Source organism: Melanotaenia boesemani, chromosome 22 (genome assembly GCF_017639745.1).
Source record: "Melanotaenia boesemani isolate fMelBoe1 chromosome 22, fMelBoe1.pri, whole genome shotgun sequence".
Taxonomy (NCBI): domain Eukaryota; kingdom Metazoa; phylum Chordata; class Actinopteri; order Atheriniformes; family Melanotaeniidae; genus Melanotaenia; species Melanotaenia boesemani.
Window position 1 is genome coordinate 18,095,061 of NC_055703.1, and position 11,994 is coordinate 18,107,054.

At 38.8% G+C, this 11,994-nt stretch overlaps 1 protein-coding gene across 1 annotated transcript; it reads left to right on the forward strand.

Moving 5' to 3' along the window:
- The first annotated feature begins 582 nt into the window (after positions 1 to 582).
- nrbp1 (nuclear receptor binding protein 1) lies at positions 583 to 11,836 on the forward strand. The gene is made up of 18 exons (XM_041975284.1): positions 583 to 1,172; positions 1,445 to 1,703; positions 2,313 to 2,435; positions 3,132 to 3,233; positions 3,316 to 3,405; positions 3,788 to 3,828; positions 4,392 to 4,486; positions 4,653 to 4,736; positions 4,825 to 4,883; positions 6,440 to 6,538; positions 6,616 to 6,748; positions 7,321 to 7,411; positions 7,638 to 7,688; positions 9,088 to 9,223; positions 9,529 to 9,582; positions 9,712 to 9,775; positions 10,088 to 10,143; positions 10,252 to 11,836. The coding sequence occupies exons 2-18, from the start codon at positions 1,473 to 1,475 to the stop codon at positions 10,345 to 10,347; spliced, it is 1,605 nt and encodes a 534-aa protein (XP_041831218.1). The 5' UTR covers positions 583 to 1,172; positions 1,445 to 1,472; the 3' UTR covers positions 10,348 to 11,836.
- The last annotated feature ends 158 nt before the right edge of the window (positions 11,837 to 11,994 follow it).

Genomic DNA, 11,994 nt, shown 5'->3' on the forward strand with positions numbered 1-11,994 from the left:
CTTTGACATTTGTTTTATGGCAGGTTCTGACACATTTGTATTAAATAGCTCGATCTGATGTGCAGTTAATAATTTTACAACAATATCACATATCTGCAGTTTAAGGATTTTTGTGCTCTAGAGTCAGGTCATCAGCAGGATTCCGACCTTAATGACAGTCAGTCAAGTTAGCTACTGCAGCGTTTACTTTATTGCATATTGACACCTGGCGATAAACGAATTACACATGTCTCCTTACTAATGGCTTGCTTTGACAAACCGACCAGTCACGACAATTCAGTTTTGTTGGCTGGATTTTCTCAGTCTGCGCTCATAAGAAATAAAATCGTGAGGCTGTAGAGCTCATGTTGCCAGGTTTGACTAAATCCTTTATCTTGTCAATTTCAGTTAGGTAACATTTAAACATAAATGGTAAACTTAGCGTTTCCACGTAAATAATTACTTATACAAATTAAGATAGCCGTATTTTTTTTAATCAAAAGGCTAACTTTTATTAAATAAACAGCTATCAAATAAACAGCTCCGACGTTCAAACAAACGGTACCTGGCAACCAGCTTCGGCTCTGACGTGCCCGAGACCGTAGTGCAGTGTGCATTTGGAAGTTGTCGCCATCATAACTGGCTACATGTAGAGCTAGCTTTCAAGTCAGTCTGCCGTTGTGATCGAGGATATACAGTAAATAATACGGTTTAACCTCTTTTTGTCTCATATCGAGCTTCTGTAAACTACTGTGATGTTTATAACAAGTAAACGCTTATAGGACTGCAGTGTTGTGTCGTTTACTCACACTAGCTGCAGAAGCTATTTTCAGAGCACACATTAGCCGGCTGGAGTCTTGAGAAGCAGCAAAGGGGCGGTGGGCTGCTACGACTGGCTAGCGACTTAGCTGGGTAGCAGGTGAATACATTGTCAGACACTTCTTGTTTAAGTGAATAAAGCCACGACTGTGAGCGTTGCTAAACACTCGCTGGCCGTTCAGGTTGCTATCAGCTGTTAAGTTAACCAACGAACCTTAACCAAGGAGCTAGCAGCACCGTAGAGTTAGCTGCTACTCCGCAGAGAAACACTTTAGATTTAAAGCTATTACCTTAATAGCTTGCTGGGATTGGGTTGTCACGGTGATATTCTGGTAAACTGGAGCTGGCATCGTTACATTCCCCGTCTTCAACAGGTACGTTCAATTGTTTGGAGTACACCTATTCTTATTTGGGGGATACAGTTTGTTGTGGCCTGTCTTGTTAAAGCCATAACATTTTGGCTAACTTCCTTGAAAAGATTTTCAATGCTTATTCTGATGCTGCAGCAATGCTAGTCAACATCATCTATCAAATAGCGACATACTGATGTCACGACAGCTTTCATATATGCTATGCTATTAGTTTTGTTTTTTAAATATTATAATAGACAGTGATGTTAATGTGTTGGAGTGTTTGTATCACGCAGCAGGCTGCTGGGCCTGACAGCTGAGAAGATGTCTGAGGGAGAGAGTAAGCCGGCCCCGGACAATACCCAGGAGGGGAAGCAGGAGACCGTGGCTGCTGCACCCACTGGCCAAGGGGTGTCGTCCGTGTCTCCCCCAGTGTCCGTGGTGGCACAGCCTCCTGCGGCAGCAGCTACAGAGGATGAGGAAGAGGAGAGTGAGGATGAGTCAGAGATTTTGGAGGAAAGCCCGTGTGGACGCTGGCAGAAACGCAGAGAAGAGGTAAAGAAATGGTGTTACCTTCATGAAGTTACCTAAAATAAATAAATAAATTAAAGTGGAACAAAATGACACCATAACAGTGACTATAAAATCAATAAGTAGTCAGCTAAATGGACACCTGGGATATTAAAGAGCTAGATATGAACACAAAGTACATGGTGGGTGGATGGTTCTTTACTTTGCATCATTTTACCTTTTTAATTTGGCAATTAGCTCTTATGTGGTGACAGTATTTTCTCTGTTGGTAAACAAGCTGAATACTGATGTCAGAGCAATTGTTTGAACTTAAAAAGAAATGTAGAATTGAAGCACTAAAAGCTCTTGCTGTCAGACATTTTCACTTGCAATAGCAGACCCTGATTGCCTAGATGGTGTTAAAAGCCCTTTACCTTTAATAGTGTTGCACTTAAATTTCTTTCATTTGCAATTTGTGTCAGGAGATATGCTGAGAAGCAAAGCAGGAGAATGTATGTTACACAGTAGAAACTGGTTGAGAAGATTAGATCAGACCACATATTTTTGTAGTTTAATGACATGTCACTCATTACACCTCAATGCTGGGTGAAGATAACACAGGATTAATCTCTCCCGAAATCCCCTTCCATAAAGGTGAATCAGCGCAATGTCCCTGGGATCGATAATGCTTACTTGGCCATGGACACAGAAGAAGGAGTTGAGGTGGTGTGGAATGAGGTCATGTTCTCAGAGAGGAAGAACTTCAAACTACAAGAGGTAAGTACAGAGCTAGACAATGCATTAAAATTTAGAGTATGCAGAATAATCTTGTACATCCCTAGTAAAATCTGCTTTTTGTGCTTGAAGATTGAAGCATTGGTTTCTTATGTGCTTTGTTTCTTTTTTTCCTGTGACATCAATGTGGAAACCTGCTGGTGTTCATTTTCTTCTCTAGCTCTAAGCTCCTTAGACAAGTAGTCAGACTTGTTGCTGTCAGCATCACAGAAAAGTACACTGTAGCTGCAGAAAACATTCTTTACACATGAATGTAATAGTCCGTTAGGAAACTACTAGCTTGTTACTATTAACCGCTGCAGATTGAGCTCTTCAGGAACTAAAACTGAACTGGAGGAAAGATCTCAGATGAAATTATATAAAGCTGTTTGATGTGTATTTGTGGCATTTTATGATGCTGTGGCACATTAAGTGCAGAAATTTCTTCACACTCAATTAAAGCAGTGGCGGTTACATTTTAATCTTGAATTCCTGGCTGTCAGCCTGCTGGCCAGCTGCTGAATAATAAGTAAAACAAAGGAGCTTCAGTCTTTTATCCCACTTAAGTTTTTTTTTTTTTTTGTTTGTTAATGACCTGCAAATTCTTTCTGAAATTTGACAACATACCTATTGTTGCAAGTGTTTTTGATTACTATTTTTGTTATTTTCTCTCCTTTTTTCTTTTTTTTTAACCCACAGGAAAAAGTCAAAGCCGTGTTTGACAATTTGATCCAGTTGGAGCATTTAAACATTGTGAAGTTTCACAAATACTGGGCAGATGTCAAAGAGAACAGAGCCAGGGTAAGAAACCATATACAGAAATCTAATTTATTCTTATCACACAAACAAGGTTGTAATACTTTTATTGTGGTCTTGTCTGTAGGTCATTTTCATCACAGAATACATGTCATCAGGAAGCCTCAAACAGTTTTTGAAAAAGACAAAGAAAAACCACAAGACAATGAATGAAAAGGTGAGAAATTCTCAGCATATTCTCAGAGGGAATTTAATTAGAAATAGTGCCGACACGAATAGAAATCCCATGTCGCTTGCTTTAGTGTGTGGTGGTTGATCATAGTTTTTATATATACATAGAGCCACACAATGTTAAAAATATAACCGTGTAAAAAAAACACTTGTTTGTGTAACACACACATTAGACAAATAACACGTCATACACTTTTACAATTTCCATTTCGAGATAAAATATTTTTTAATTTCATTATAGATGACATCATGATGACGTCACAACTAATAGTTTTTGAAAGGCTTGACTAGTCGACTTTAAAAATCACCTAAAATGCCCATCCCTAATATATATATATATATATATATATTTCATTTTTTCCCAACAGGCCTGGAAACGCTGGTGCACACAGATATTGTCTGCTCTCAGGTTAGTCTGGCATAATTGTTAAATTGTGTTAGTTGCCCTCAGTTACTGAATAAATTGTGGTGGGCTGTGAGATAATTCACAGCCCCATGGCCAAGATATGTTTCAAAGGGAGGAAAAGATTCTCATGATTTTAAACCTCCTTTTACTCCTTGTAATGACAGGTTTCATTTCTTAATATTAAGTCAAATACAAATCTTGTTATTGTGACATATTTCCTGTTCACCTGAATGATTATACCAGCTTTTCATGCTTCTCTGTTAAGCTCTGCTTCAAGCCTTTTGTTCATTTTAATAAACTTATTTTTCTGCCTATGTTTATATGCATTCTGTTAATAAAAATGTCAAAACATTTGCAGAGTTAAGCTGCATTTTAGCATGTAGCATCCCTGAACTGAGCCATAGTGATGAAGTAATCCCTGCAGTTTGCTGTAACACTGTAAGACAGGGCACTGACCACATACTGAGCTCACACACTGAGCTTGTCACATCTTTAGTGTTTTATTAAATTTGTAGGAGGTTCACTATGTTATAAAAGTCCTTAAAGTGTTGTTCACCTTTGTTTAGTTACCTGCACTCTTGTGAACCTCCAATCATCCATGGCAACCTTACCTGCGACACCATCTTCATCCAGCACAATGGCCTAATCAAGATTGGCTCAGGTGGGTCTCAGAGTTCTTAAAGAAGCAGAAGAGTTGTCAGAAACCAAGACCATTGTCAGTCAGACAATGTCAAGCCAGAACCTTGCCCCCATTCAGTCAGATTTTCTTTCCTTTAGCCCACTTCAGTCGTCATTGTCATTTAAGTATTTTCCCTTCACTCTTTCAGTTGCTCCAGACACCATCAATAACCATGTGAAAACTTGTCGGGAAGAGCAGAAAAGCCTTCACTTTTTTGCTCCAGAATATGGAGGTAAAATCCTGCTGGTTTGTTTCAGATACCACTGAGCTGCACAGCTGGGTTTTTTTTTTTAAATACGGATTTTCTTGTTTGCTTTCAGCTGTTGCCAATGTAACCACAGCAGTGGATATCTATTCCTTTGGAATGTGCGCCTTAGAGGTAAGAGGACACGTTGTTTTGAGTCGTCAGTCTCACACTGACAAATATGTAGTTTTGTTGTCTGTGGTAATCTCAACAACAAAATTAGAAGCTGTAGTTTGCCTGAACATCAGTTGTCGTGTCATTTGTAATGTGTTGATGGTAGGACTGGACAAAATGGTAAAAAAGAAAAAAAAATCACATAATTTTTCATTTTGTCCGATTTCAATTTTTATCACTTTTATAACTTTTTTTTTTTTTACTGCCAGCTTTAAAGCATCTGTACTGAAAACTAAATAAACTAGAGATTAAACATTTTACTAACATACAAATGAACTAACAAAGCAATTAAATAAGATCACTATCAGAATCTTCATAAAGAAGGATAGTGTTTTTCTGGCTTCTGTTCACCACTATGATGAAGCAGATGCATCTCCAAATGAAAGTTTATTTTTTATGTGAACAGCTCAAATGCTGATATTTTAAACAGCACCAGTAGCAGCATAACTTTCTTTCTAAACACCCGATGATAAATATTCTAAATGCAAGGCTCGGAAACAATCAGAATCCCTATAAATAAAGAGGATGAAGTATTTTTGTGGATTCGGTTCACTACTGTGACAATGCACCTACATGCCCAAAATCAGCGTCTCTCACAGAGATGATATCAAATTTGGATTTTTAAAATGACATCAGTGATAACTTTGTTTCTTTGAAAGAATTTTCCATCCCTATGTAATTTTTGCTCTGCTTTTACTTCTACTTTTTGGCACTAACCATATTTTTGACTGAGCTATCGTGCACTAATGTATTGACTGCTGTTTCTGTCGTGTGGCTGCACCGCTAGTAGCAGCTAAACTGCTACGGCTACTTTCTGCCAAACTGGCGTGCTGTGCAGACTGTGCTCGCATTTTCATGCTTTCTGTATAGCTTAGAATATATTCCTTTACATGATTGAACAGATTTATTGTGTTGGTGGTTTTTGAGGGCACCAATCACCAACATACCTTGCATATTGGCTCCACGCCTCTTTGGAGATATCCAAACCACTGCCACACAACCAACACTGAGTAACTTTTCCATAACAATGTCATCTTCAGAGGATAACTCTTAAGTCGTGTCTGGCATCTATTTTGCTGCCCTCAGCTCTACGTTGGGTCACTCTGCTTGCCCTCAACTTAGCAACTTATAGAAGTGGAGCAGGAAAAAGTCATGTTTGATCGAGTAAATAGGCTCACAGCTGATCACCGTTCTCGACCAGAAATTTATCGCAATCATTAAGCACGATCGTATGATTGTCCAGCCCTAGTTCATAGTGTGTCTTTCACTCCAATCTGAACTAAATGTGACACTTTCTCCTGCTTTAGACAGTGTTTTTGTTTAATTGTAAAATTAATGTTTTTGGTTGTCAGAAAAATATAAACTAGCATTGGTTTAGCCTGACAGTAAATGTTCAATACATTCCTTGTTTTAAAAATACTATTAGGTCTGAGATGAGGGCTGGATGTGAATACTTTTGTAACGTTACATCACAAGTCTTGTGTTAACGACTACTTTTCACCCACTTGTCTCATCAGATGGCTGTGTTGGAAATCCAGAGTAATGGAGATTCATCGTATGTGTCCCAAGAAGCCATAAACAGTGCCATTCAGTCCCTGGAGGACCCATTGCAACGGGTTAGTGAGTTAAGGATATTAAGTTAGTGTCTGTTCAGGAGCAAAACTTTACTTTTTTTTTTCCTCTTTCTTCTTAGGAATTCATCCAAAAGTGTCTGGAGGTAGATCCCACTAAGCGACCCACAGCTAAGGAGCTGCTGTTTCACCAGGCCTTGTTTGAGGTGCCCTTACTCAAGCTGCTGGCTGCACACTGCATCGTCAGCCACCAGCGTGAGTCAAAACACACACTAAATGTTTCATCTGTGTGAATATATGCCGTTAAATGTTTTCCATTGAAAGATGCAGTTTCTCCTTTTGTTTTCTAACTCTGTTATCAAAGCATTTGCTGTTTCCACACAACCCTTCGAAGCACTCCCTGGACATTTTAGCTCATCAGTAAATCTGAATTCTTTATGCTTTCCAGTTAAACAGCTAGTTACACGTAAGAGTTACTGTCCAGCTAATGGCTGTTACGTAAATAGTTTCTGTCTTTTGAAGACCAAATTGTTCAAATATTTGTAGCCTCTCTAAGTGGAGAGAAAATAGGATGCGGCAGTTACACAGTTAATATGCCTGTGGAGTGATTAATTCAGTACCTCAATCAAACAAACTGTCAAGCCGAAGCAAAGTGGGCCTTTTGGGACGTGTGCCTTCAAGTGACTAGAGCTACAATGAAATAATTTAGATGGGTTGCAAAAGATATTGCAAAAACTGTGCACTCTCACAAAAATGTGTTTAGTTGGAAACCATGTCATTGGTCAGGGTTGATAAATTTTTATTTTTTTTTTGTCTTCAACCTGTAGACATGATTCCAGAAAATGCTTTAGAGGAGATGACAAAAAACATGGACCCCAATCTGGTAATTGTTGAGGCAAAGGAGGGAGTTCAGATGATGTAAGTCGGACTGTTAAATCACAAAATATCTAGAATGCATCTTTGATCAATTTAATTTAGAATTATTATAATGAAATCCTGAGGCATGAGAGTAAATCAGTAAATCAGAACTTTTGATTATCCAAATGGAGTTTAAATGCTTAAAGTTTGCATTTGATTTTACTGACTTACTGTGAATAATGGCTGTTGAATGGAGTACAGGTAACAGTTTTTTCTTTTCCACCAGGCTTTCCCAGTTCCCTGCCCTTGAGCTGGACAAATTTCTGGAAGATGTGAGGTAAGACAATGTTTAAGTCTCTGGCTTAAATTAGACAGTAAAGGTGAACTAGAGTTGGTTCCACTTAGTAGTGTACCATCTTAGGTGCCTCATGATTCAATTCAATTAGGATTTAGGGTGCTCCAGTTTGATTATTAAATGATTATCAGGATTTTCAGTTTAATTCATTTTTTCCCCCATTAAAGATTTTCTTCTTCACTCTGTGGCTTCTTTTTGCTTTACATCCATTCCCTATCCATTAATTCAAGTAACCAAACAAACTTATCCCCATTCCTCTTTATTTATGTCAAACCATTAATAAATCCAACATATTTTGCATTAACAAGTCTTGGTTAATGCTCTTCCGTAGAACAAAAAACTGCAAATGGTCAATTCAGTACCACTGACTGCTCAGAAGTTGCGTCAGCGTACAGTCGACTGTGAAGCCACAAGTTAGTTTAGTGTATTTTATTGCATATTAACTGCACATTGCTAAAGTGCATCTCTTGTATAACTGAACTTGAGGGGAAATATACATTAACAACTCAGATGAAGTATATGAAGCTGTACTAATAATAAAGTTTTTTCAGTTACTGTTTTTGCAAGTGAGGTTGTAATGTTCGTGTATCGTAGCTTTGACTTATTAGCATCCAGCGCATTCTCCCAAACTGTGTGAGATTGATAAAGTAGTCTCAACTGAGACATGGCTATGGTGTGCTTTTCTGATAATGTCAGACTGATAACACCTGCAGCTTTTTCTCCTCCTCTTACATGGGCTGGAAACACATGAGATTTTGTAGCATGTTTGTGTGTTACTATTATATGTTATTTTGGCTTTAAACAACTTAAATATGGAGTAAGTCTTGTCCAGGCCTTGCCTGTTCTCATGTCCATAAAAACCTAAAGGTTTCCAAATGCTTGCCTTCAAACCCGATAAGTAAATCTCATGCTCTGTAACAGTGGCTGAAAGGCTGCTGTCTACTTGGAGTTTTTCCCAGGGATACTTTAGGGGGACGGACCAGTCCGTTCCCTTAAAGTGTCCGGGCGGTATGTGCGGCATTTATGTTCCTGCCACACTTTGCAGCTGTGTCCCCTATCATTTAATTGTTATGAAAAATAATAAACATGTACATATTGTAATTTAATTGGCACATGAAGCATCACAATGAATCGATTAAATGGTGAATCAGCCCACCCCTAGTTCCACTGCACCGAAACAACAAATTGAGGTAAATGATGGGAAACAGAAGTTGTAGTACAGCTGAATGTTTAGTGTGTACATACAGCTATAGCTTTATAGACTGTAAAAAAGATTTTTGGTGTGTGCACCAGTTTCAACAATAAAAAAACAAACGAAGCAACAACAAACTTCTGTAAGAGGTCAAAGGCTGATGTACTGCTTTCTCAATCTTATTTTTAGGAATGGGATCTATCCTCTCACTGCATTTGGGATGCCCTGTCCTCAGCAACCTCAGCAGGAGGCTGTAAAATCACCCATAGTTCCTCCCTCAGTCAAAACCCCGACTCCCGAACCTGCAGAGGTTGAGACTAGGAAGGTAAGAACTAAGAGCTGTGAATGTGTGCTCCTACCGCTGATTTTATCATGTCATATTGCGTCACCTCTTTGTGAGTTCAATTTATCTGTGGTACCATAAAAGAAGACGGAGGTCATTAATTAAGAGAGAAAAAAAAAAGTTTTTTTCCTTTTATGTTGCTCCAGACAAGTTTCTTTTATATGTATTGAAAACACCAAATTACCTAAATAAAATGTATACTTGGCAGGAGTTGTCTCAGCGTTTGCAGTTACTTTTAAACAATGTTTGGATATTGTGGCCCATAATAAACCTTTTGGTATGTCCAGGTCCTTCAGATGCAGTGTAATATCGAGCCTGTCGACGAGGGCACAAAGCACCACGTAAGTCTCACTACTGCCTGTCTGGCCAGTAGCAAAGCTTTTGCTGTTAGTATTTTAGTGTATATTTGTTTTTTATGATCAAACTTATTTCTTTAATTTGACTTACATTGACTTTTTTTGTTCTCTCAGCTGACCTTGTTGTTGAAACTCGAAGATAAACTGAACAGGCACTTGAGCTGTGATTTGTTACCAAGTAAGTTTCTTGATTTGAGTAATAATTCACCATGCTGTCACAATCTTGACAACTTGCACAGTAGTTGAACGGCTTTGTTGTTATAATGCAGGGTAGCAGGTTGGCTGTAAAGGTGTCTGTCCACTATGCACATAAAAACTTCCACATTGTGATCACCACCACTTAGAAGAAAAAAAAAACACGTAATACATCTTTGTCAGTGACTTATTTAACAGAATGTAATAGTTAATGTTGTGACAGAAAAGGGAATATCCTAACACCTCATCACCATTTCAGTGTTTATTTATTTCTTTTATTTTTTTTTGTGCTCAGATGAGAATGTGCAGGAGCTAGCTGTGGAGCTCGTTCAGTTGGGGTTCATCAGCGAGGCAAGTGGGGTTTGTTGTTGCATCCCAGCTAGCTATTTGTGCTATAAGGAGTTGTTGTAAAAGCCATGTCTAAAGACTTTGTTTCACCCTGTCACTTCTCCATTTTAGGGCGATCAGCCGCGACTCGCGTCCGTTCTTGAAGAGGCCTTCTCCAAGTTCTACAGCCGGAACGGTTCCCTCAATCCGGTGACCGTTTCCTCATAGCTGAGGACTCTCTAGGCCTTCTGTCAGCCCTCCTCGTCCTCCACGACAGGACTAGCTTTTGCTCCGTGTCTAAGTTGCAGCAAAGCTTTGCGAGGACGGAGGAGGAAGCCTTGGTCTGATTGCAGATCCTGCAGCCTGTCCTAGTATCTTCTAGTGGGAAAAGCTGCCACTAAGTGGTTGTTGCTTTTTTTTTTTTTTTTAATCTTTTTGTTTCCCCACTCAATACAGCCATCTGCTTCTCTTTTAAAAGAGGAAATCCTATTTGCAACTTAATGGAAAGTACAAGTGTTTTCACTGTTCGGCTTATTCCCTCCAGTTCTAAAGTAGTAAAGAAATGGAAGAAGTAAGCAAAACGAAACGGATAACAGTATTTTCCTTAAGTCAGTGTTAAAATTGTATTTTAAACATTTTTACCTAAAGCGGTTTGATAGTTGTCTGTATGTCTGTTGTGTCTGCACACAGAGGTGTGTGAAACATGGTGTTGTAAAGTTTGGTTCCTCTGAAGCAGTGAGATATCATCTGACCTTGTATCAGTTTTGGAAGACTGATATGCATCAAACTTTTGAAGAAACAGAGTCAATGTCAGTTTTACTTCGAAATTCTGTAATTATACATAGTCATAAAATATTCAGCTGCAACACAGTCTGATGAGCTTGTTAAAGTGTTCAAAGAAAATCCAACTATTTATTTGTGTATCTTTTCCTGAGTGTCTAATGTACTTCACTTACAGCACCGAGGCCGGTGGTCATTCGAATGTATGCTTCTTTTACTCACTCTTTTTCTTTAAATCATGAGGTTTTCCATGAAAAATGACTGTGGTCCAACTTCTACAAGTAAAGCATTACAGCAAGCATTATTCAGTACTAGGTCAAAGAAAAGTTGTTTGGGTGGCATCTTATTCACAAGAGGTTGGTTGGATCCATGTGGAGCTCTGTTAGCTTTTCAGTACTTCATGGATGATCATCAGGGTTGGTGAATACATGTATGTTCTGTGTCTACATGGAAATCGATGCATGGATTAAACTACCTTCTGGAGTTGGTTCATTTTAGGTTTTACTGTAATTTATCAGAGAGAAAGTTTAGTCAGCTTACGCCTGTCAGCGTGTAGATTTTGGGGCACTTTTGGTTCCTTGATAGCTGAGATTTTCTGTGCTACATGCTTCCTCTGCCTCACTGTTAACTGTTTGAGGATCTCTCCGCTAGTTTGCACAGCATTACACTTCTGTATCCTGTTGAAAATGTCCTGTGGCCTCTCTGGCTTGTGCACACCCAACAGGAAGAAAGTAAGCGATTTTTGGAAGCGGAGTCGTCGGAGAAGTTAGTCGGCGATCCAGTCTCATCTCCTCTATGCTGAGACAACCTGCTGTGGGACTGCCTGACATGCTCGTAACCATCTTGTACACTGTATGCTGGACACTGTGCTGTTTCCACATTGCTTTTACCTTGTTTTTTTTTCACTTCCCAAAATAAAACACATTATCTCATCTAATCTTGTCCTTGTTTGGTGGTTAACATAAAGCAGATCTTTCTTACATATCACTAAAGGTTCTTTTTATGTACCTTTAAAGCAATTATACAAAAACTGCTATTTTCCAGTGGCTCTTGCATAAAAAGGGTGTTTAGAGAAATAATGTGCACACAGCCAAA

Bases quoted from the DNA above. Each gene is read 5' to 3' on its own strand.
- nrbp1 (XM_041975284.1), top strand. From the start codon at position 1,473: ATGTCTGAGGGAGAGAGTAAGCCGGCCCCGGACAATACCCAGGAGGGG. The intron at 4,487-4,652 runs GTGGGTCTCAGA...TCACTCTTTCAG, and splicing joins CCTAATCAAGATTGGCTCAG to TTGCTCCAGACACCATCAAT. The intron at 9,583-9,711 runs GTAAGTCTCACT...TTGTTCTCTCAG, and splicing joins ACGAGGGCACAAAGCACCAC to CTGACCTTGTTGTTGAAACT.